The sequence below is a fragment of the Neopsephotus bourkii genome, unplaced genomic scaffold, assembly GCF_033783945.1.
Source record: "Neopsephotus bourkii isolate Nb327-2 ecotype Australia unplaced genomic scaffold, CSIRO-AGI_Nbou_v1 NB_1637, whole genome shotgun sequence".
NCBI lineage: Eukaryota > Metazoa > Chordata > Aves > Psittaciformes > Psittacidae > Neopsephotus > Neopsephotus bourkii.
In genome coordinates this window covers 4,365,515-4,390,802 of record NW_026902112.1, presented here as the reverse complement: position 1 = coordinate 4,390,802, position 25,288 = coordinate 4,365,515, and the positions used below count along the sequence as shown (strand labels likewise).

Sequence of the window (25,288 nt, the reverse complement as noted above, 5' to 3'; positions counted from 1 at the left end):
TGAAGGCTATAATATGATTACTGTGTGCGTGGTGCTGGAGGTACCTGAGGAGCCTGTAATTATGTGAATTAGGAAAAAAAGCATGTTAAAATGTCTATATCTTCTACAAGCCTATTTTGGTGGTGGTTGCAGTGAATCTTAGTAGTTATCACAGAAATTACACTTAAAGGCTGACAAGATGACAAGGAAGTACAGACAGCAGGGTGTAATTCCATTCAAAACCAAAGAGCCTGCAGTTGTGCACCTACTGACAGTGCCTACTGTCCCAGGTGTCGATCTCCCACACCACTCTTCTCCCAAATATAAGGGTCTAGTGCTACCTGTGGTCCTGTATGTGAAACATGTTGATTAAGAGCTTGATTCAGCCTCACACCAGCTGGTCCCTATCACTGACCAGCAGTGCATGGCATTCCCATAGGTCTTATGCTTTATTTCCTATCTAGACTGTTGTCCAGCATACCCTAGGGCATGTCAGCTGACAACAGCTGTGTATGAGACAATTGAACGTGCTCTGTGTGTATATTACCAATAACAGAAACCTAGACTCCAAGCACCTAAATGCCTTCATTTAGGTGTTTTCCTGTTGAACCAAGCCCTGTCTCTATCTTATCCCTTTAAAAATGTGACTTTGTTTTTCACCATTTCCCTCCAAGACCTGGTGTTTGCATTATGAAAAAGAAATAATATGAACCTTGCTATAGTTTTCTAACTAGCACTGACTAAAATTTCCCTTCTTGAGGCCAGGGTGCTCAGACTTGTTGCATGCAAACTTTGCAGGAAGGAAGTGAAAATGAATTCAAACTACCTTTTAAAAATCTTCTATTCTGAAGTTGGAATTTTATTATTTGCTTGGTTTAATTCATCATATCTCTAAGTCTTAGATGCAAGTTTGGATAGGGGTTTTCCTAACAGAACCTTGTATGTGTTCCTATTCAATGAACGGTTATTGTCAGCATCGGGAAAGTTCAGAAGCCTATTGTAGAATTCACAGCCGTACCTTCCTATGAATTGCTGTTCACAAAAGTGTAGAAGAGGTAATAGGGAGAACTAATATTTCTTTACATTGACGTACCCAAGTTTTAAAAGACGCAGAGCAAAGAAGAGGCAAGAAAGACAAAATGTAGTTAAAAAATATTGCTGAGACAATAATTTGCATGATATTTTTCACTGTTGTTATTACTAATTACAGGGAAGAAGTTTTCATAAGTATGTTTATAGGTGTGAAGGAAAGAAGACTCTACTAAACTCAAACATGTATTTCCTTTTTATCTTCTAAAAATAATGTAACTTCAGAGTCCAGTTTTGCACAGATACTACTGACACCATTGCCATACTGGTGATATTATGTCATGTTCATCTACTATCAACTGTAAATCACTTCAGACATTCAGCAAGAAGATAATTCTTCATATTAATCAGTTTTTAAAATATAATGTGAAGCAAAATGTAGTCATCTACTTGGATGAATTGAAGTGGTTTTCTTTTTGTATATAAAAAAATGGCCAGCTAAAACATTAAGGAACATCCCCATCCTCATTTTCAGTGGATATATAACAATATGAACTACTTCTGAGGTATTAATGCACACAACTTCATCTGATTTGGTATCATGGTTTAACAGTGACTCAGACACACTTGTGTGATTTCACCACCACAAATTGATAATAACTTTTCTTCATAGCTCAGTTTAAAAGAGATAGGAATACCTAAACTTAGTGTGTAGTAATATAGTATTAGTACACAGTGTCTTAGTGTGTAGTAATATAGTGTTTATCCAGTTGACTCAGTAGATTTCTTTTCTGGGATTTGGCTCTAACCTTAGTTTCCACCTCAACACCAAGGATAAGATATAGATCCAGGCATATCTGAAATTTTAGCATGAGAAAAGTTGCCTTAATATTCATTTTCTTCAAATGCTGATGGTATTGATTTTCTGCACAGAAGATGGGGACATTTGAGTGGTTTGCCAAACCATCTGTACTGAATACTTTTTTCTACTAAAACAAACAGGAATTCTGCTGTTCCCTTAAATAGACAGAAGATTTCAATCCTGGTATCCTTTTCCACCTCCATTTTGGGCTTTTAAATTACTCATCAAAAGATGGAATATGAGAAAACAAGATACTATCTGTGACTACAGAATCCATTGACTTTATTTTAGGATTGTAAAGAAAGTTGTCCCTTGGGGTTTGGTAGTGGGTACCTAAGCCCCTTTCTGTGTTTTAATGTGCTCTCCAAGATTCATTAGAATATAATTGGTAACTTGAATGTGAAAAAGGGAAATCTGCATATATAGTTTGCTGTACCTATCCCATGATCCAAAAGAGTTGTCTTTCCAGAGAAATCTAGGGATAACCCATCCCAAACTCCTGTTTCCAGCAATGCCCAGTAGGAGATATAGCAGAAGATCTTTTTAGCAAGAACCTATGGGGACAACATTTGTCAAGTAGAAGTGTGTTTCTTATCCATATTAATTTTGAAATGTTTTATGCTATGATGTATGAAGGTTTATCACCTTTCCACCCTTTAACATTCCTTAATCCTTGGGAATATCACAGGTAGTAGAGTTGATTTTTCCATTCAAGTGGAAAAGTGTTGCTTCACTGTGGTTTGTGTCATGAAATGATACCATGAACCTGGATTGAGTTATTCTCTTTATGAAAGCACAGTCTAACTCTTTCCTGAAGGTGAAGCACCCTTCATACTATCTCTGCTAGCTTTCTCTGCAAAGCTATGCATTAGTATTTATTTTTTATTCTTTTTATTAGTCAATGAAATACCAAAGGAATGATGCATTCAAGACAGTATTTAAAATAATAAGAATTACAGTTAAATTAAATCATATAGCCTAACTGTAATCTAGACTGGCGAAAATATACCAGTAGTGAAGAAGAAAACCCAAGCTGAAGTAATCAGAAATGTCACCTTCTTCACTCTTGCCTTAACTGTTCTGTTCCTTAACTACACACATCCAGTAACTTTACGATCAAGAAAAAACATCATTACTCAGTTTTGTGACCTCTGTTTTGTGACTTCTGTTTTCTGTAGCTTCTGTTATTATTTGTTAAAACACACCATTGAGTCAGATACCGTGCTGTGATTTTGGTGTGTACTCTCCTCATGCATGCTCTAATAATTAATTAGCAGAATCTGGAAAGGGGAATATCATCCTAGTGCGCAGTGCAGCAACAAACCTGTATGAAAGAGGGCATTAAAATGCTCCCCTTAATGTACTGTATGTGTTTAGTGGAACAGACTTATTTTTTTACACTTCTATAAATTTCATTGAATGAATTGCATGGAATGCTGTAATGGTTTGCAATGCAACATGAACTAAAACATTGCATTTTTAACCCAAGGGGACCAGCAGGTTTATTCTGTTTGCATGTGCTTTCCCCTAGACTCTGGCTGCCCTAACAAGAAATTCAATAAATCTGCTTCCAAACCATCTTGCACAAGCTTTGCATGTCCAGTCTGGGCCTGAGGAAATTAACAAGCGAATAGAGCACACCATCGACTTACGGAGTGGCGATAAATTGAGAAGAGAGCATATCAAGCCTTTTTCACTGATGTTTAAAGACTCCAGCCTGGAGCATAAGGTAGCTGAGTCTTGGTAGCTGCATTTTTCGCAACTCGAACTGTAATAAATGTCCACTGAAGTTGAGAAGCTGTAGGTTCTGGCTTGAGTTGTTTGTATTCTGGTCTTCTTTTTCATTTTATTTCAGTCTTCAGAAGTTGGGACTGAGCTAGAAGTCCTAATAGACAGTGGCATGATGCAGGTGTTGCAATGCTGCAGAGATTATGTTTCATTGTTGGAAAATACATATACTGAGAAAAGTCTTCTTCCGAAAGCAACAGCTGTTTGCCAGGTTTCACTTGCTGTTGAGTACAAGCACTTTTCTGTCAGATGAAAGGCTGCTTTGGTACAAAAGGTGATTTAGCATATTAATAAACTGACACCTCTGTTCAAAACATATATCTATACTTATATAGATATGTTTCTTTCATTTAGTCATAGGACCCATCTAATGTCCTCTAGGCAACTGCTGTGTTTAATTCAAGTAAAAACTAATATGTCAACTTTTTGTTTCAAACATCCTTTTTTTTTTTTTAATGTCTACTTCTAAGAGGTAAATATAACAGCAATTTAAGGATGGGGAAGAAAAGAACCATGCTCTAATCCAGCACATTACATAGGTCAGATTTTAAATATTAATAAAGTTTTTAATTGCACCTGGGTGACAAATGTCTGTTTAAAAGTCAACATTTTTAACAGCTTTAATGGATTTTCTTCTCAGTGTGACATTTCCCGTGGAAAACTGTACTGTAATATTCGGAAAGTGGTGCTTTCATTCAGTTTTTCCTTAAGTGTTAGTCCCAGCCTGCAAGCACAGGCAATAGAAACACAAAATCCTTTCAGTAAAGTGGACTGAACCATTTTTCTGTCCTCTAAAATGGACTGGGGTTTAGCATTACATAGAGGTAAAGCTTTGAAAAATAACAGCATTGCTTTATTTGCTGTGGTTCATCCACCTTGAAGAGCTGGATAGTTGCTGGCCAGCAATCTCCTTGCTTGTCTTCAGGATGGTCGGGCACCATGAATATACTCAAAGAAGGATGGGGAATGCACAGGGGTGGTGGGGATTAAGGAGAGATGAATCAGAATGTCCTCTTCATCACAGGCAGGAGTAATGTCTTATGGGACAACATGGGAAATGTCCCTTCCCTCCCCATTCTCCTGTGCTGTAATTATGGGTTTGTCCCAATAACCTTAATGTTAAACCGTAGTCTAAAGGCTGTCATGAAAAGAAATAATGTCGGAACTGGTTTCCTACAGAAACTAGCTATTTCCTCCATGTTATCTTGTATTACTCTCACTTTCTCCCTTCTTCCTGCCCATTTAGAAAACAAAAGAAAACAAACTCAGATTTAAACTGGGATCTCATAAAGCTTTCTCAGCAGCCTTTTGCTTTTCCTCTCCCCCTGACCTTTTAGTCTAAAATGATGTTTTCTTCTAACCATTAACATTTTGCAGCTTCTTACATGACCTTCTACATCAGCATCTTGAGCTGCTCTTTGCAGTGTTGCTAAGCAAGAAGGCGGTCTATGTCTACGGGCCTCACAATTCCCATTGCCATTTTCCATTTGCTGCCACTCAGCTCTGTTCAGAGCAGTGGCAGATTCAAGTATGAGGTAACTCTAAACTAAAGTAACTTCTTCTATGCAACATCCTCTGCCCTCACATTTAGACATCACACTTTCAGACAGCACTGGCATTTGCCTAATACTTATTCCTTTTACTGTAAGCACGTCTCACCCCAGACTGCAGTTACTCAGTAGGCAGAATAACCAGAGCCCACAGCTCAGATCCTGATCGAAAAGTTAACTTTGTTCAATGAGAATTGTGTTACTGCTCTGTACCCCAAACCACGGAGAATTGAGTAATCGTGTGAACAATAAACTGTATTTCTTCCTCCTGTATTAGTAAGAGAACTACCATATCATGGGGTCATACATCTTTTGGGGTGACTTGAATAGATGTGAAATGTCATGCTGGACTTCTGTTTAAGCAGTCTAGGTTGCTCTGGGGCTTTTTTACTGTAAAACAATTGTAGGCAGCAGATTTATGCTACCAATGTAAGTCCCATTTTATTTCCTTTAATGTTTCAGGAGGTTAAAAACAAATTTCCAGAATCAGCATGCCCAAAACTACCATGGGAGCCAGCACAGCTCCTGGTTTACAATGTTTTAAATGAGTGGTATGTCACAGTAGTTTAAGCCATTGGTACATCTTCCCACTCCTCTCTTATCCTACTGCTCTATATCCTTTCTGGTAATAGAAAAATGTAGATTCCAGAGCAAACAGTAGCAGTTGCATTAGTGAATGGTTTATCTCCTTGATATAATGGTATATATAGTACATATATTTCCTTGATCTGCTTGATATGTAATATATATAGTATATATATTTCCATATGAATTTCATAATATTTCATTCTTTAGAATATTTTTGTAGCATCCCTATGCAGTATATTTTACAGATTCTTTACCTAAATGGACCAGCCACTACTAACTTGTATTTCACTCATTAGCACTTTATATCTCATTTATGTATGAATTCACTCCCTATTTTACTAGAGGTCATTTTCATAAATATGATCTCAGATAAAGCAAAAGTCTCATTACAGGAGAGTACTTCTAATGGTAGCATGAAAATATACTATGGGGCTCCAAATATGTGATAGCTCATAAGGAGCATCTGATACTATTTTAAATGATTTCCAGTATGTTATCATGATGCTCTGACTTAATATGAGTGAATTGGGAATATTAGATATGATATTTCATACAGGGTAAAACATAGTAACAGGGGAGGGAATTTCACATGTTGGCAGGGGTTTTTGTTAAAGAAAATTTCCAATATAAAGATTTTAATAAAGATATTCTAAGTATTCCTACATATTTACATTAGGATTATAAATCAGACTGGTCTTACAGGTGAAGTGTTTACATATTTTCTGTGAGGTAAGCACGCTGAGAATATCAAAAGGCTTTGAATTTCACAGTAGAGGTTTTCTTACTTCAAAGATGAGACCTAAATATCTGAGTTTCTCTGTTTCAGAACTTCTGTCAGGCAAGATAAAAAGAAATTAGATGAGTAGGGAAAAAAAAATTGCCCTTCCTATATGTTGTACCCTTGCAGACATGAGTCTCACTGCTTTCCTTCAATTCAAAACTTCCAGTGGCAAGCAGGTCTGCAAGAAACACTGGGCAAATTCTATACCTGTTCAGCATCTTCCTTTTCATAACTGATCAACAACTGAACCTGTGTCTACCCTTTGGTCTTCTCAGGAGTTCATCCATCTCTTCTTCTACCTTGGGCTTCCTGATACATCTTCTTCTGTTCCTCCCCTGTATTGCAGAAGCTTTTCCAGTGGCACAAACAGCATTGTTCTGAAAAAAAGGAAAAAAAAAATCCCTCTTCCTGTTCATCCATATGGTCCTGAGTCAAGCATCAGCAGTGAGGATAAGACCAAAAACTTTACTTTCCAGTGCATAAACATGTTTTCTAGGTGAACATCTAAAGGCTATTATGTTACCAGTGCTCCCTTTTCAAACAGCCTTCAGTAAAGGGAGTAGAGGTGGGGAATAAGCAGCATTACCTGGCAGAGGAAACTTTGACTTCCTTGTGCAAGCTCAGTTTCAGCTAACCCCCAGCAGCACAGGCAAATGGCTCAAGCCACATGAGAAGAGGGGATGAGCCTTTGCTACACCATAGGCAAGTCACATCGGTGCAGGCAGGTCTGTGCAATGTTGCTGCTAAGGCTTTCATTGCAGAGTAGGTCACATCATGATTCTTCCTACCACACTACGTAGCTATAGTTAGCTACATGCCTCCCCATACTTATGGAAATGCCTTGAGGTTTAGTCTATCCTTTGATAACTTCTCCAAGTCATTAAGGGATAGAGTGCTACAGAAGTGCTTACTTTATCATTAGTGTTTGTGCTGCCTCAGAGATGCTAGCAATTTCTCATCATGACATTGTTACTGATTAGACCAACAGCATTCATCCTTTTGACATAATGCTCAACACAGCAGGCAATTCCATGTTTGTGTTTCATTCAATTAGTTTGCTATAATTTCCCCAAGGAACAGTTGGGATTTCATGTTGTATTTTAAGGAATGTGCTTCTCTTTTTTGCTTAACTTCTTTTTATGCCGCAACCAAAAAAAGCCCCAATTCATTATTTAAGTGGACTGATGCAGTTGTTTTCCTGCACACGAAATCAGTGCCTCTGAGCTTCCAGCAGCAAAATGGAGTTGCCTGTGAGCGCTATCAAAAATCGTGTCAGAGTGATACTGCCAACAGCAAACACAGGGTATAATCACAGCAGAGGGGTCAAAATGAGAGACACCAGCAAATAAACCCCCTCTCTCGTAACAAATGGGAGCAGGGAAGAAAGCAGCCTTTTTCCTATTTCAGGAGCTTGAGACTCTTTTGATCAGATACCTATAACTGAGATTAAGTCCCTACCAAAGGTTCATGTAGTGAATATAGACTAAGGTAAAACTTTCCTTCAAAATCAGATTACCTATGAAAAGCAGTTCATAGCTGAACTCTCCCAATGTATGTTCCTGATCCATTTCTTAATTGGCTTTAATTTTTCACAATTATGGTGCTTGCTAGGCATTTATGACTGCAGTTTGCCTTGTTTCCAAATCACTGGAGAAAGATTCTATTGTTTCTTTGACCCATTTCTTTTTGTTCTGCGCATGCAACTCCTAGCTCCTTCAAAACTACAAGAGACTAAATAAAATGGAATACTGTGCAGAGGAGGAAAATAACTGGGCCAAGGCATCTGTGGGATTCTTTGTTAGGTGAAGGAAATTCAGTGGCATCAGTACAGGATAAATAGGCTTACAAAAATGTGTCTATGGACCAATCTTCATCTACTGTTAACAACTGGAGTTTAGCTGAATAAATGCCAGCTGAGGACTTGGGTACCAATTCCGCTTTCACTGGTCTACTGTGATCCACTGACGTGTCTGTTCTTCCTCTTCTTGGTAACTCCCATAGAAGGGGAACCTGCTAGCATTTCAAGTGGTTTGATATGCTGGAGAAAAAATACTGTTACAGTAAATCATAATAATGTTGCAATTCAAATGCACTTTTACATAATAATACCTTCATTTTCTCCTTGGAGAATGACAAGTTTCTGCACAGCCTCTGGGTAAGTCAGGATACAGAGATCATGACCCACATCCCAGATAATCACAGAATGTCCCATTCTGTGTTCTTTTCTTAAATAAGTAAAAGATAGAATGGAATAGTCTCAGTTTGGCAGCATGGACACCTCTGTGACATCATGCATGCAGAGTTGCAGCTGACTTCACTGTTTGTCTTCAGGTGAGGAAGCCCATGATATCTGATTATTAACTATTTTAATAAGCTATTAAATATTAAGTGTTCCATCCAACATCTCTAGCCCCTAGTATCTACTTGGGATTTAAAGTAAAGAATTTTGAAAAAGAGGCAACCAAGTAAAACAATTTTGCATTGTAAATTACAGAATATTTTTCTTTTGGATGAAGTATTTTACAAGCTTATAAATGATTCTTTGCTGAGCTTCATTTTTAAAACCAAATTCGGATCACGGATTTGTTAGATCTTCCTGCTAATTTTCTCAAAGTTTCCTATATGCACCAGTCTTTATGAAAGTACTGCATGGGTTAACAGCTAATTTGCTCTTCTGTTTTCTTTTGTTCTAGTATTCTCAAATGCGGGATGAAGTATTCAAATCAAACTTGGTGTGTGCATTTATTGTCCTTGTATTTATCACCGCTATCCAAAGCTTACTTCCTTCTTCCAGGTAAATACAGAAATATACCTCTATACACCTGAAGGCACTCTTGGGAAAACATTGGGATAACATTTCTAGGACTGATGTGGAATGAACTGTTAAAATCTGCTTGTTCCCGAAAGTGGAAATATTTTTCACTTTTTTACCAATATTAACTACTTCTGTATCACATTGTCTGCAGCTACATGCTTTTATGTGAGACAGCACAAAAAAGCATGTAGCTTTTATGTTTATTGACTTTATGTTGCTATGTTTTTAAGCAGAAGTCCACTAAGTGGAAACTTTGGGTTACAGAAGCTTGGCATAATATGGCCTGCTGCTTCCAGTGTTGAAGTAAAACATGATCCAGACAGTGGCTCTTTGCTAAGTAAAATTGCTGGTAATCACCTTAGGAATCAGTGTTTTGGTTTTGTTTCTTACATGCCATGTAAGAAAATCGTACTGTCGGGCTTTGTGGCTGGGAAAAGCAATCTTGTGCCATTAAGAAGAAGCAAGGAGGTGAACTGGTAGATTTTTTCTCATTTCTGTTTTTATTTGGGCTGACCAAGCAACAACTTACTCTCAAGGTGAAGAAAATGTGACATAACTGAGATCCACGTTTCACAGAATCAAACCCACAAATTGGCATTTTTGTCTACTATTTAATAGTGAGAACAAACACAGTGTGTGCAAGAGCCAAGGTCAGTTTTCTAGCAGTTTTCTAGCCTGTAGAACTTGACTGCCACTAAAACATGCCCTGGTCTCATTTGCTCTTCAGACAGAGTAAGTGCCAAAATGGAAATGCCCAGATGTTCATTCTCAGATGGTTTCTAATACTGAAAAGTACATTAACGGTCTGCCTGTAGAATCACCTTGAAAATACAGTATTTGTGCAAGGATCACAGAATTATAGAATAGTTAGGGTTGGAAAGGACCTTAAGATCATCAAGTTCCAACCCCCCTTCCATGCCCAGGGACACCTCACACTAAACCGTCACCCAAGTCTCTGTCCAACCTGGCCTTGAACACAGCCAGGAACGAAGCATTCACAACCTCCCTGGGCAACCCATTCCAGTGCCTCACCATCCTCACAGTAGAGAACTTCCTCCTTATATCTAATCTAAACTTCCTTTGTTTAAGTTCTAACTCATTACCCCTTGTCCTATCACTACAGTCCCAAATGAAGAGTCCCTCCCCAGCATCCCTATAGGCCCCCTTCTGATACTGGAAGGCTGCTATGAGGTCTCCACACAGCCTTCTCTTCTCCAGACTGAACAGCCCAAACTTTTTCAGTCTGTCTTCATACAGGAGGTGCTCCAGAAGAAATAACATTGTATATTACATTAATCCAGCAATATTTCTTGGATCGTGTCTGGAAGCTCTGGTACACCATGTTTGCATCTAAGAATAGCAATAGGTTGGTTAGAAGCAGACAGGCAACTGCAGTCTGCAGCAGTGGTGTCCCATGTATTTTGTAGTTCTCAGCTAGGGAAGTACCCAGAACAGTACATGACCTTCTGCTGTTCCTTATGTGCCATATTGCTCTGATACTAGTAAGTTTGGTTGATTTTTTAAAGTTCTTCTCCCAGTACACATTTTAAATCCTTCACTTCTGATAGCTTCTACTTCTTTTTTTTTTTTTTCTCAGTATATACAAGAAGATTTATGGATCTTATTAATGGAACACATTTTCCAAAAAAAATTTCTGCTGCTATATCAATCATTGCTATACCAACAAAAAAAACCATGACATTTTTTTGTACCTTCACAGATTCATCTCTCTTAATTCTTGTGAGGGTGTCTGGAGCAATTGGAATTAGGGGAGAAGGAGTCACATAGCCATATTGCCTGCAACTGTCCTTCTTCCTATTGTCCCATGTTCCACAGTGGTCTGCTATTTTTCCCTGCACTTCAGAAATGCTTTGGGGACCTTTTTGTCACCGAATGTTAATGGGGTCGTAACTATAAATAAGTTCAAGTAAAGGTCAAATCAATCCCTAAGAGATAAGATTAGCAGAAGTTTTTAAACAAAAGTATGGAACCTTGGCCTCAAGAATACCTCTAAAGGTTGATTTCCAGTACCTGGGAAGATATTTAGGGAAAGGATGTTCACCATTATCCCGTTTGTGAGAGAAGATTGAGAAGATTTGAAGCCGCATGGGTGATTTATGGCAGTGCTTATGTTCTTTCAGAAGCTGAAGATCACTGTCAACATTTAAGAAGGCAAATTTCAGTCTTCGTTTTCAAGTTCTGTTGCTCTGCTTCAGAAAGTGTGTTTGGGTCTTAAAAAAGCATGCCTGTTAAATGAGCGGAGATCAACAGATGAGCTGCCCTAAAATAAAAAGATAAAGGGTTTCTAGTTGGTTTTAGTTGGGTTTAATTGGTTTCAATATGCTTAAACATATCGAATGGGGAAATAATCCAGAAGCCCAAATTTCCCATGTCCCAGTTCTAAAATCAGCTCAATTTATGAGCACACAAACAAGCTATCACCAAGTTAAACAACATTTGGATTCAGAGAGTCTTGGAGCTAAATGCATACTCATCTCTTATAGCTCTGGCAGATATCTGAGAACTACCTCAGTGGAAATGCAAGGACATTACAGGGGTAAGTTTAGATTGGATATAAGGAGGAAATTCTTTCCTGTTAGGATGATGAGGCACTGGAATAAGTTGCTCAGGGAGGCTGTGAATGCTCCATCCCTGGCAGTGTTCAAGGCCAGGTTGGATGAGACCTTGGGTGATAAGGTTTAGTGTGAGGTGTCCTTGTCCATGGCAGGGGGGTTGAAACTTGATGATCCTAAGGTCCTTTCCAACCCTAACTATTCTATTCTATGATTCTATGATCACATCATTTCCATGCAACAGTTAACAAAATATAATTTACATTCCTTATGGTAACCTACCAATTTCCTAACAAACACTTTTAAGAGTCCTTCAATGAATGCTTCAGAGATCTGTTGAAGAAGAAGGGAATTTTGTATTTGCTGAAGTACATGCTTGAATATTTTTTCTGATCTGAGTCTTTTGGGGGTTTCTGGAAATTCAGTGAAAGAAAACATTATTTAAATCATCATAAAACGTATATTATTAAGGATCTTCAGGGAGTTTCCTAGATAGGTTGCCATAGTCTATGTGTTAAAAAAGGGAATTATCTTCCTATTATAAGATTATTTAGAATCTTATATATTAAATTGTTATTAGAATCACCTACTGTGTACGGGTGTTTCAGAATTTTATCTCCATTTGACTCCCATAGGATAAATATTTGATCCATTCATACCTTTCCCTGACAGAGCAGACACACCACTGAGTTTAAAAATCTTTGTAATAGTTTTCATTCTTTGACATATCGAGTTGGGGAAATTACTCTAAATGACATAAATTAATGCCATATTTCTGCTGTAATTATCCTCTATGAAGCCATTCCATTACTTTGCCAACCTTGCAGTGATTCATCTTCTCTATCTGAGAGGCCTGGGAGTTTGGTTCATTTCCCTGCAATACACTTTCTATATGCTCAGATGTGCAATCCATCATATTGGAGTAGACTGCTGAACTACTCTTGCTTCTATCTGTTTTTCACTGAGTTATTCTTGTGAAGGGATACACTGTTATTCATTTAAACATCTGCAACACCTGTTTTGTGTATACTTCCTTCTGGCTCGGGTCTTGATTTGTGATTGCTCATGTGGAAGAGGGAAAGCACAAGCTCCATTTCAAGTTTCACTTGATCTTGACAGCAAGGGAACCCTTAGAAAGAAAAGCATCTGTTCTTGTATCTCTACTTGAATGAAGAGGTGACCCAACCCAGGTGTTGTAGCTCTGGAAGTTCATAAACAGAAGAGTATTAAGGCTATTTGCTCCTACTCCTCTGACCTTGGCTATGTCTTCTGCTGTACTTAATCCTATCAGCATGCAGCCAATAAAATCTTAGCACAAATACTGAATTGATCTTCTAGGAGGTCATGGGTGTGCAGACTTCAGTTTTGTTTTGATCTCAAGCAGGCTTAGACAGGAGACAAGCACATTGATGTTTAATTAAACAGCTACAGTGGAAGAATTTTTGTTGTCTATATTATGAACAAATACAAGACCACAGTTTCTCATGCAACCTAAGCAGGTTATGCTGCATTTTGGATTGATATCCCAGACTTAGGTCCCTAGGTGCTCCCATTATTTCAGTTTATTAATTTCAATTTATTTCCCTTTAATTTGATAGCACTGGGTCTTACATGTAAAATTTGGCAGTCCAAAATAAGAACTCATGTTTTGTGTCCTCAGGTCTGACCTCCTGAGGCTTGACCCTAATCTTTCTGAAAGCCTTAATTTGGTTTCATTTAGAGCTAGGTCAGGCTAGGTCTGCAGAAGTGGTAGGTTACATCTGCATATAAAGATTGTCTATATGTATCTGAGATACAGCAAGAAACCATGAGTCCCAAAGCGGTTCTCAGCCATTTGGCTTTGGAAAGCAAGAAGGCTACTGCATAATACTGCTGTGGTGTGGGGAAACTGAAGAAAATTGTTTCATATACCTATCTGTCATTGTCTATAACCCCAGTTCAAAGTTTAGCCACTGGAGAACAGGTCCGTCTGTAGATCTCAAGGTGCTTTCTACCTGAATAAATCTAAAAGGCTGTTGTGCAGTAAGATGTATCCTAAATTACACAGCTCTCTTAATGAGCTCTCTTGACTCCCTTGACTAGTTCTCCATGAACATTGTCCAGCTTTTCCACGGCTTTACTGACTGCCTCTTTCTTGGCTTTCTGTGTATTTTCACAGAGAGAAGTTTCTCTCAAGTCATGGTTGCATTGTGTCTCTATTTGGTAGCTTTGGGACTTCGAGCAAGTCCTGAGACTCTTCCCACAAAACTTAGTCACACAGGATGAATTCTGTGGCTCCTGCTCCAGTCTTGTTTTTTTCTTATTCACTCTTCACAATACAATTTGTTTTTACTGGCTATGTTGTTCATTTTTGTAAAAGCAAGCTTTATTCTGGGTGAATTTCGTGAAGAGGATGGGACTTTTTTAGGAAGCTCCTTTTGTGTCCTGTATTCAACTCACACATGAAACTTTGACAAAACTTGATGGACTGAAATGCTGATCCAAGTGTAAGATAACATTTCATGTAGATGGTACATTATCAGAACAGTGTCAAAGCTCATAGTACCACACAAAGCTCTCAAGGAAAGTTAATGTGTAATTCATCTTATTTCAATTAATTAGGGAATAGAACTTCCATTTTGATGTTTTTTCACATTTTTCACATTTCAAAATGTTTTGTAGTATAACTTGATGCTACAAAAAAAATATCATCTTATGCATATATATCTTATTTATAACTGTGCAGGAGTGGGGACAAAGAAACTTGACTTCCAAAGTTCTGCTTGCTTTCTTCTCAGCAAAATAAAATAATTTACTACATTTCCCAACCACACATACTTGATTGACTTCAGGTCCCATTTTTAACCAAAAAAAAAAGAATAAATTTAGAAAAAATATGATGAAAGTTGCAGTAGAGGAAACCATAGGCTTTAAAGGTATTGACCTATATTCTGTATACGCACTTAGCAATAGTTAAGGATCACATTTGTAAGAATACAATTTATAGGGTATGCCAAATGACATGTTTTATTTAAACTTGTTCGGATCACGGAACACCTGTTTCTACGCTTTATATTTTAAATTACTTCAATGAACATAGTATATCAGTTGCTTTTTCAGAAGCCAATAAGATTCTCAGCTGCAGCTTAAAATGAGAGGAATCTTACATTTCTGCATTTATTATATACTGACTTACTCCAGAAAACAGGCTGCTTTATTGTATTCACTTTATATCTATGACCCTTGGTATAGTATGAGTTTAAGACCTGTGTTATGTTGTATTCAAAATAACATCCTACCAAACTAACACACTAGAGTAGGAACTGGTTCATACAAAAGTGGCATCCGTATCCTACAGGCTAAATAGATTTGCTCTGAAAGAAGCTTAAGGGGCAACTGAGTACTAAAAGAAAGGGTATGCTTGCACTCACACTCTATATAAACCGATGGAGGCATCATCAATTATTTCCTTGGCTTGTGTCTTCAACAGCAGTTCCTCAGCAAAAAGCCATGTGAAGCAATGGCAGACCTGTGGAATATGAGAAAATATTTGCCTTCTCTGTTTTATTTCCTGGTGTTCTTTTGTCTCAGATTTACGGCAAATGATTTTTCTTAGTCTGAACTGTATGAGGATTTATTTTGATCAGCGGTAGTATTGTGCTGTGGTTTAATGCTGAGTTTACTGTATTTCTTTGTTTTCCCTAGGGTGATACCAATGGTCATTCAGTTCTCTATTCTGATTATGCTGCACTCCGCTCTTGTGTTAATCACTACGGCAGAGGATTACAAATGTTTACCTTTAATGCTTCGGAAAACTTGCTGCTGGATTAATGAGACCTACCTGGCCAGGAATGTCATTATCTTTGCATCCATTCTGATTAATTTTCTTGGAGCCATCATCAATATTGTAAGCTTATAGGGAACCAGGCGATATTATACAGGAAATGATGATTATTAAATTATTAATCTTGCTACAGGACTTGTTAACTAATGTGTTTATAAGCCAGCTATAATTTAAATATATTTAAAAAGGCACCGTATGGCAGCTTCAGGAAATTAAATCTGTTGCTTAAACTATGTATTTCTGAAATGTCTAATTATTTTTCCCTTGTGAGTGTCATCTACCTTTAAAACCCTTTTGCTACTTTCTGTTCAATGTATTTACCTGTTAAGGACCATTTGCAATTTTCAAACATATGCTTCTTTAAAGACTGTCAATACAAGAAATGCTTACAGATATTAAATTCTTCATCTCACAGTTCTCCCATTAATTAGATTACAAAAAATATGAAGTGTCAACAAACCCAGAAAATACCTCCAAAAAAGGATGGAATTGGTCAAACCGTGCCACTAATCACAGCACGCAAAAAAGAAGTTAAGAGGCATAAATTCTAAACATGTCTTGTCTTGCTCATTTAGTGGTTGGAAAAACCCTTCGGCTTGAATTTACCTTAGCTGAAGTAGCAAATGATGGGCATAGTCACTCTTAGCTTTCTTTGTAGTCAATGCAAAAAAACAGGAATGCCCACAGATTTCTTTCATTTATACTGGTCCCAGTAAGAGATTTTTCTCCATCGAGTGCCCACTGAGGGCTCCTAATTTCCACATCTGCACATCTGCACATCCACAGTGACAAATCTAAAGCAAAGTTTATCAGTGTATCTGAGGAAATGCATGTAGTTTACTTAGCAGCTGTGGTAATTGACCACAGTGTGCCCATGTACACATGGTAAAAGGATGGGGTCTTGTATGCAAATGGAATAGATCCCTTATTATCCTGATGTCTTCAGAAATGTGAGATGACAGCTTTCATGAATTAGGCAGATTATCATGCCAGATAGCCTGGCAGATGTTGAAGGCTTAGGCAAGCAGGTAAATATCTCACTGATTAAAATTCACATTTTAATCACTTTTGTCCTGTAGGGCAGTTTTTGCCTTCAGATATAGCAGTGCTTTTTCATCTAAACTTTGTAGTTTATTTTCTTCTAGACAAGACCAGGGAAGTGTTTACTGACAGTAAAAACAATAGCAACTATAACAACACAGTAGCATCAACAATTATCCTGTAAAAATTTATAGTATTTATGATTCTATCATTGGAGCAAATATGCTGAAGTCTGATACCTCAAGAGTTTGCCTTATCTTTTGCTAACAGATACAAGACCTTATTATACTATATTGCTGTTATTTTTCCATGACTGAATTCAGGTTGCTAGTACCCAGGGACTCAACATCTGTCTGGGATTTTTAGTGATACCACACAATCACTGGTAGGAGAGTTAGTGAGAGAAAGAAGAGTGTAGCCACTGATCACAACCCTTACAGAAAAAATATAAATACAGTGAATGACCGGAAGTTCAGTAGGGCTAAAAACATCCTGAAGACGAGGGCAGTGGTCCATTATAGTGTAGATCATTAAGATGCGTTGTAGAATTTAGAAGTTTTCAAATCATGATTGACATGATTGTCAAGAAAGCTTTAGGTGGAATTAAGCATGATCTTGAAACAGCCTGATCTCTAATGGGCTATCCATACCCAATTTCGTATGGATATGATGACAGTAAGATTTTCCTCTGACTTGTAGTGTATTATTTTTTAAGACTGTCTACCTCAGTGTGGTAGGATGGCTAATTCTAAAACAGTCAAAAGAAACAGAATTCCTTTTATTATCATGCCACTGGGTTTCTATAAAGCAGTAAGCAGTTATATTTACTGTCATAAATTCAGAATGGCAATGACTTGAGTCACCAAGGCCTAACCCCTACATTAAACCACAACATTCATAAAACCTCATTATTCTGTATGTCAAAATTCTGCCATGATAATAATTTGCTCAGGAGGGACCTGCATGCATTTAAGAACAGGTAATGTAGCTCAGTCTTGCAGTGTCCGCTGAATTTAAATACACCTAGTTGGAGGGACAAAGATGTTTTCTAACAAGAGCTATAAGGCTTCAGTTTCACCAGGGGAGCAAATGAGTCTTGTGGTTCTTGATCAAGTGCATTCGTATTGTTATAAAATCAGAAAAGAAGTTTCTGATCCTGAAGGTCTTTTTAAAAGGCATGCAGAGTGGTTTTCATGGCATTCTGCCCTGCAGAGAGGTGCTGTACAACTCATAAACTTTCAGAAGCTACTAATAATTATCTGTTCTCACAGAGGACTGCAGACAACCTAGCTAATGTTGCTGCATTGCAGAGATGACTGAATTGTTGAAAGAACAAACAAGAGAGTTCCAAGTTCAAAATTCATTAGAATTTAATTATAAGAAATTGGGTTTAATTAAACAAACTCTAATCTGTTGGAAAGAAAGACAGAGGAACTAGCTTGTACATACCAGGCTGATGAAATGACCTTGTATAAGCATCCAGATTGGATTAATATATGTAACATGAGACTCCATCTGCTTTAACTACTAAAATAAGAAACTATTAATGATTTTTTTTTCCTGTGTTCTAATACCATGATGTATTGCAACTCAGCATTGATGTTTTGTTTAATATACTTGGTTTGAAATGCCATTAAAGTGAATGCAGGTCATAAGAGCAAGAACAGTATTATATTCTGAAAACCATTGTTTTATGAATGAATTTTCATTCTCTTCCATTCTAGGCATCACAACTGCAGTTCTGGGACCAGAGTATGTTTTGGCACAATCCATAATGCATGATATCATGGTATTTTGTCCCACATATAGAAGGATAACATTGTTCCTTCCAATGTAGCATAAAAAAATGCTTGCAAACAAGTGCACACATTAAATCTGATTTTATGCTTCCAATTCAATAACTTTCTCAATAGTTTGTAAAAAAGTATCAGCATTTTGAGAGGGTAATTCTTAAAAAGTCAACCACCAGTCTTCTGAAATTCCCAGAGGAGCTCATCTTTCCTCTTTGGCAACAAGAGATTATATGAAATCTATCCAGATGCTGAATGCCTATAGCATTTATAGCTCCTCCCTTTCCATTTCACCTCCACAGTATGTCATCTTACTGTCAACTTAGTCCTTGGTGCCAGCTAGGGAGCTGGCATTGAGAGCAGAAGACCATCCAGTTCTATCCCTGAACCCAGCCAGTAGCCACAATAACACTTTGTCAACAGTGCACAATGTAGCCCTGATTTATTTATTGTTTTCCTTTCTTCACAGCTATGGTGTGATTTTGACAAACCAGTAGCCCTGAAGAACCAGACATTCAATTCATCTGCGTCTTCCACAGACATCTGTTCCTATCCTGAGGTATTTCCGAGGGTACTTTTGAATCTGCGGCACAGATGCACAAAGATTACATGGCAACCACTACATGGAATCAGTGATCTGTGTACTGGTAGCAGAGTCAGGTGCCTCAACAGCACTGTGAAGCTGAATCTTTGCATTTATCCATATGCTGATCAAAAGAAGCAGAGGCTGGTTACAGAAGGAATTAATCTTTACAGTCTAATGGGGTTTAACAGTCTAACAGAGTTTTAACCTTTGTGCTTCATACAGAACCTTTAGGCTGGAAACATATCCAGCAATGATTTGATGGGCTTAGTGCAATAAAACACATTACTTAATTCATACGAAGCTAATGGACGCTAATACTTACAAAGCAAAACCATCAGTCATTCTGCTTTAGTTAATTTAAATTTGCATTTGGAGCAAAGAAAATCCTCTCTATGATGAGTAAGCAGGCAATAAAATCAATGTGTGTAGATAAATCATAGAATCATAGAATGGTTTGGGTTAGAAGGAACCTTCAAATCATTTAATTCCAATTCCCCCCTGCCATGGACAGGGAAATAAATGCAATATATTGGTTAGAAGGTCATATGGCAGTGTCATAATACAGCCAGCAGTATGATGCCAATTGCAGGAATGCAGACTTCACCACAGAAGAATTATACTAAAGTAAATCTGTACTCAGAAAAATGACTGCAATCTCTCCTAAAGCTGTGTGATAGGACTTAATTTAAACTACATTTGGACTGTGGGTGTTGATGCTGCTATTTTAAATCTGAACAGCTCATGGCCACGATTGTCTCTCTATATCCAGTATCAACTGCATGGATTGCATTTGACAGATGACTAATTATTGAGGCAAACAAGGCACTGAAAAGATTAGGAAATGATATATGAATAAAACTTCCAGACATCAAATTTTAAGAGCATAATTTAACTAAGTAGACATGCAATATTGAAAATAATGTAAAAAAATCACAACAAAACCCCACCCAAACCTGTGGCTTTATCCTCTCTTCAAGTAGCATGGGAAAGGGATTAAAGCTGGAATATTATTCTTCCACCCTCATTAATGTGGATCTTGCAGAAGTTTAGAAGAAATATAAATTATTGTCTCTCAGTTGGCTTTTTGTTGAAAAACTACTACATGCAGCATCTCTCCCTTTCTTTTTTAACGAACTGAACTCTCTTTCCCTTCTATTACAATGAGAATGCCATAAAAGCACTTAGAAGGATCTCCACTGACATGCAGGTGCCCTGCAAAATAAAGAATTTGTAATTTCACGTTCTGTTTTAGCAAAACCCTTACTTTCAAAGTTCCCTATAACCTATGAAGATGTAGCTGAGCACTGAAATTCAAAGCAAATTTTTTTAATACTTCAGATTTTTTTGTCATTTATGTAGACATTTGTGGAGTCCATATGTAGTCACTGATCATCAAAATTAACCAGTGTTGTTTTCTCTGCAGTATTTTGTCTTCACTGGTGTGCTGGCAATGGTGACTTGTGCAGTCTTTCTTCGTCTCAACTCTGTCCTGAAGCTGGCAGTACTTCTCATCATGATTGCTATATATTCGTTGCTGACTGAGACAATTTATGCTTCCCTTTTCCTTCAGTATGACAACTTTAACCACAATGGAGAGTAAGTGTTCACAGCCCCCTTTGGAAGGTGCTTTTTAATAAGGTAATGGGTACTGAACAGGATTTGACTTTTATGTCTCCTACAGTTTATCCATGTTGCTACAAATATGTATTACAATGCATATACATTGGTTGCATCTGTTCATGAAAATTCCAGAGATACTGACTGAAATTCTCACCTCAGTTTAAGAAAACAAGAGTGAACAATTTATTTTTAGGGGCAGGTTTTTAATCTAATAAAAGCCAAACTATAACATCTAGTTGCAAAAGATATAATAGATACAGGGACGATCCCATTGTAGGAATGCATTTGTAGAACAAACTTCTCCTCCCAGGCTTCCTTCCCAGCAAGAGGAGTTGAAGAGGAGGACAGAAGAACCATAGTAATTTGCAGAGTCAGAGATGCATTAAGTGTTGCATTAACTTATTCTAGAGCAGCAGTTATTTAGGTCATTCAGAAAAACACTTCAGTCTTTAATAACTGACCAATTTGGTATGGCAGTTGCTTGTTCTTGTCAGCACATTCCAAACGAAGATCCCCAGTGTAACAGAAAAGCATGGATTTGCAATACAATTAGCTCTCACAACAGCCACACCTTCATACATATTGAGGATCTTCAAGCATATCTTTCCTTGCTAGCTTCCTACAGTAGTCAGGTACTAAAGATTTGGGGTGCGATTATTTTTTCTAATGCTAGTTGTTCTCCTACAGATAATGATGACATGCAGCATATTCACAGCAGATCCCAGTAAACACGACAAATGGCAGTAAGCAACACCTTGGCTAAGTAACTAGAAGTAGAAATCATGTTCATTGTCTTTAATTATTGTCACTAATCAAGCATGGTAAAGAAAGATTCTCCCTTGTATGAAAATCTTTGAGAATTCAGAGTGGTTTCTATCCCCTATATCAGTAAAATTCTCAATTCACAAGAATATCCTCTAGATTAGCCAACAACCCAGGAGATAGGGAGCTTAGCTGAAATAGTCCACACTCAGGACAAGGATCTGAACTTCTGTTCTGACATTAGGGAAGATGAGGTTCAGATCTGTGTGCCCAGAAACTTACCTTTTTCTTAGCTATACCAATTAGTTGAATAAAAGGTTTTGCAACTCTCACCAAAACTTATCTAGCTCACATATTTGTGGCTATAGGTACATCACACAATACACAAAACCACATGAGTTCATAACTAAGGCCTTTGAAGCTGTTGCATTTGGTCAGTGTACAAGAGGTTCTTCTGGAATAAAATCTTTGGTAGGCTTTATTTCAGACAACTTCAGAATGTGAGACATTTGAATTCCAAATTATTTTAGATGACAAAGATGTTTTCTGCTGTCTTTTGCTCTATACTGTTGACTCATCCCATAGTGGCTCATTTCCTCACGGTATATTCTTTGTTAAGCCCACAAAGTCAGTTGAGTTGGCTCTCTCAAAATACTTTCCTTTTGGTTTAGTCTCCATCAAGCTCTGCTCTTTCTCTCTCTGTCAGTCACAGGACCCCTGCTCTGACAAATATCACCTGATCTTTTTCTCAAAATTACTATGGAAAATGGATTTTACATATTTTTGAATATCGAGGTAGACAGAAGAGTTCCAGAAAGTCTCTTCCAACTTTTGCTCATTTTTTACTCCTTTATTATATTTTCTTTTTCACAGTTTTAAGCACTCGCTAATCATTTCCTCATCTTTCAACAAAATAATTTCCAAGTATCCATGTTTGATTCATCTTCAAATTTAGTGCTTTCTCCCTTTTTTTTTAACTATGAGATTGGCCCTGTCAGTTCCCCATCCTCTTAATTAATGTCTCTTCCTCTGGGAAACATGTCTTTTTAAAACCCCGTGACATTACAGAGATATTCACTTACTTCAGTTTTTTCATCTTTCCACATAACTGTGATTTTTCCTCATATCTGGAACCACCTTTAACTGCTCTGAACACTTTTCACCTTATTTTGTCACATTCTCTTCATGCTCCACACACAGCACCTCAGCAATTTCATACAGCAGATTTTGTACAGCCAGCACCTTTTTTGCTCATCTTTGCTTCCCTACTGTGTGCAGGAGTTTCCTTTACTTCCCCTGTAGTAGGCAGACATTTCTTCTCTGTGCTTCTCCTTGCAGCTCAGTAAATCCAGTCCTAATTACTATTTGCCATTTCTTTGGTTCCCCTTTGATCCACACCTCTTCCCTTAACTCACCTGTCCTCTAAAGTTTTCTCCCAATATGGGGATATTTAACTTTCAGAATCTGTGTTTGGGTTCATCTTTCATCTCCAGGCCAATTCACTGGGCTTTTACGTTCACAATCTAGAAGTTTGCCTTTCCCATCTCTGGCCTCAACCTTTCCCCATCCAGATCCCACTCTCTGTACTCTGAAGAGGCTGTGGTGTTCATGGTTGTTTACCAGGCTCCCAGAAGAGACCACCTTACACGCAGCTTGACTATCACATTTGAAAGAGGAAGGTCATCACCATCTGTGTACCTACAGTAGGCTACAGTTGAGTTATTTAATACATTTGTCTCCAAACAGTGAGGACTCCAATTACACTCCTTTTCTCTTGAACTAATTATTGCTAAGTTAAATTCCCAAATGGAGGGGATTTTTTAAAGAGCAATGAAAAGCACCAGGATGCATTATGAAATGAAACTTCTGAACAATTGCAATACTGAAAATCAATAACTGTCATTTGCTTTGGATTTTTTTTCCAGCACAGACTTCCTGGGTACAAAGGAGGCATCTTTACTACTGATGGCAATGTTCCTTTTAGCCGTATTTTATCATGGTCAACAGGTAATGCAAACATTTGCTTTAACCATTCCCTATATCACTTGCAATTACAGGATGTGACAATAATCACTTTCAAAATACCAGCTGCCTTTTTATCCTCTTGAGCATACGACCTTTAACAATTTAATAAAGCCTATGCAGAATTTGATTAAAGAAAACCCACTTCAAATGCTGCCCAGCATTCTTAAAGAATATGTGCAACATGCTATTCAGCAATATACAAGTTATATTGAAATTCCTAATAGAAATTGAAGGAACAAATAGGACATCATTTATCATGGCATCTTATTGCTTCAGTGCATTTGAGAAGGCATAAAATTGAGATGAAGAAAGGGAGAACAAACAGAAAATAATAAAACTCCCATGCAACAGCTTAGTGTGTTCATAAAGGAAAAACAACAGATTTGAGGTAATGAGAAAAATTTGCAGTTAAGCACCACCACTAACTTCTTCAGGTCATAGATCACTTCCAAAAATTCTTTCACGTGGACCTAGATGACAATCAGCATTTAGGGGTCTCAGAGCTTTATGACTGGTATCCCAAATGCATGATAAGCTATATAATATTCCCAATGATTCTTAACATACCAAAGATACAAACCTACAGGCTTGGGAAACATCATAAGTGAGACCAAGTAGTAAGAAAGAAAACTAAAGGTGTTATGTAGAGCAAGAATTAGGCAGAATGCAGGCAATGCTCTTCAGGATCACGATTCTGAGTGCAAATATCTGTCTCTACAGAAGTCCAATACGAGGTGTTTAAATGGATTTTCTAGCCAAGGGACCTGTTTTCCATCCTGTTAATCTTCCTTCCATAAAACCGGTGGTTGCACTCAACTGCCTTTGGAAATGGTCCCTGAGATGTGCTAACTCCTGCATATCCTCCCAAATAATTCACAGGGCCACTTGCTCAGTTTAATACTATCCAAGGGCAGTGCTCAGGACCATTTTCTTGTATTTTTTAATTTCTTATTATAGAGTTAACCTAAAGGTCTCTGTACCAATGCCAACTGAAAAACATATATAAAAATTCCATCCAGGGTACATTAAAAAAAATATCATTAATTTGAATTGATGGGAAGCACAGCTAACTCCAATCAATCTGCCCTCTGGCACAGCTTTGCTCTTCACAAACTGCAGAAGTGTTCTGAAGTAGAATACGTTAAAAGCTGCCTCATTCTAAGTGGATTTACAAAAAGCTTACTTTCGTAAGATTATATTCATGGGCCCTTAATTTCTGAACAACTAACTACTGTTGCTTGTCCATTGTAATTTAAGTTAATCCCCAGTTTTGCACCCAGAATTCTAAGTCAGATTCAAGGAAAAGTTGTCTAATCACACTTGGCATTTTCTTAAAATCTTACCCGTGCTTTAGCCAATAAATTTTGAAGGTCTTTTGTGATAAAATCATAATTAAAAGTAATCTTGTCAATGTCACATGACATCGGACTAAATAGACTAGTTCCTCATTAGAAATTAAATTTCATCTAGAAGGACATTTTAGTGTAGTGAAGAAAGGATAATTTCATGTTTTATCCAGAGTTAAACTATTTTCAGTTGTTGAAGATGTCCCTTTGGGATGTAAATCCTCTTTTCTCATTCTCTAAGGAAGAATATGCCATCCATCAAATGCTGATCCTTACCTTGTGTTTTCCTTGCCTGTGGTAATTTTCTGCAGAATGGTGGGGTTGTACAGC

General features: G+C 37.6%; 1 protein-coding gene across 2 annotated transcripts in view; it reads left to right on the top strand.

Annotated features, from left to right (window-relative positions):
- Positions 1 to 25,288, top strand: part of ADCY8 (adenylate cyclase 8) — a 122,476-nt gene that overhangs the window by 80,809 nt on the left and 16,379 nt on the right. The window contains exons 8-13 of one of the 2 annotated variants that reach the window (XM_061374090.1): positions 3,402 to 3,599; positions 9,271 to 9,371; positions 15,650 to 15,851; positions 19,089 to 19,178; positions 20,629 to 20,801; positions 23,513 to 23,594. In XM_061374090.1, coding sequence (XP_061230074.1) covers positions 3,402 to 3,599; positions 9,271 to 9,371; positions 15,650 to 15,851; positions 19,089 to 19,178; positions 20,629 to 20,801; positions 23,513 to 23,594 — 846 coding nt within the window. The remainder of the gene's footprint in view (positions 1 to 3,401; positions 3,600 to 9,270; positions 9,372 to 15,649; positions 15,852 to 19,088; positions 19,179 to 20,628; positions 20,802 to 23,512; positions 23,595 to 25,288) is intronic. The other variant, XM_061374091.1, reaches the window with a different exon arrangement.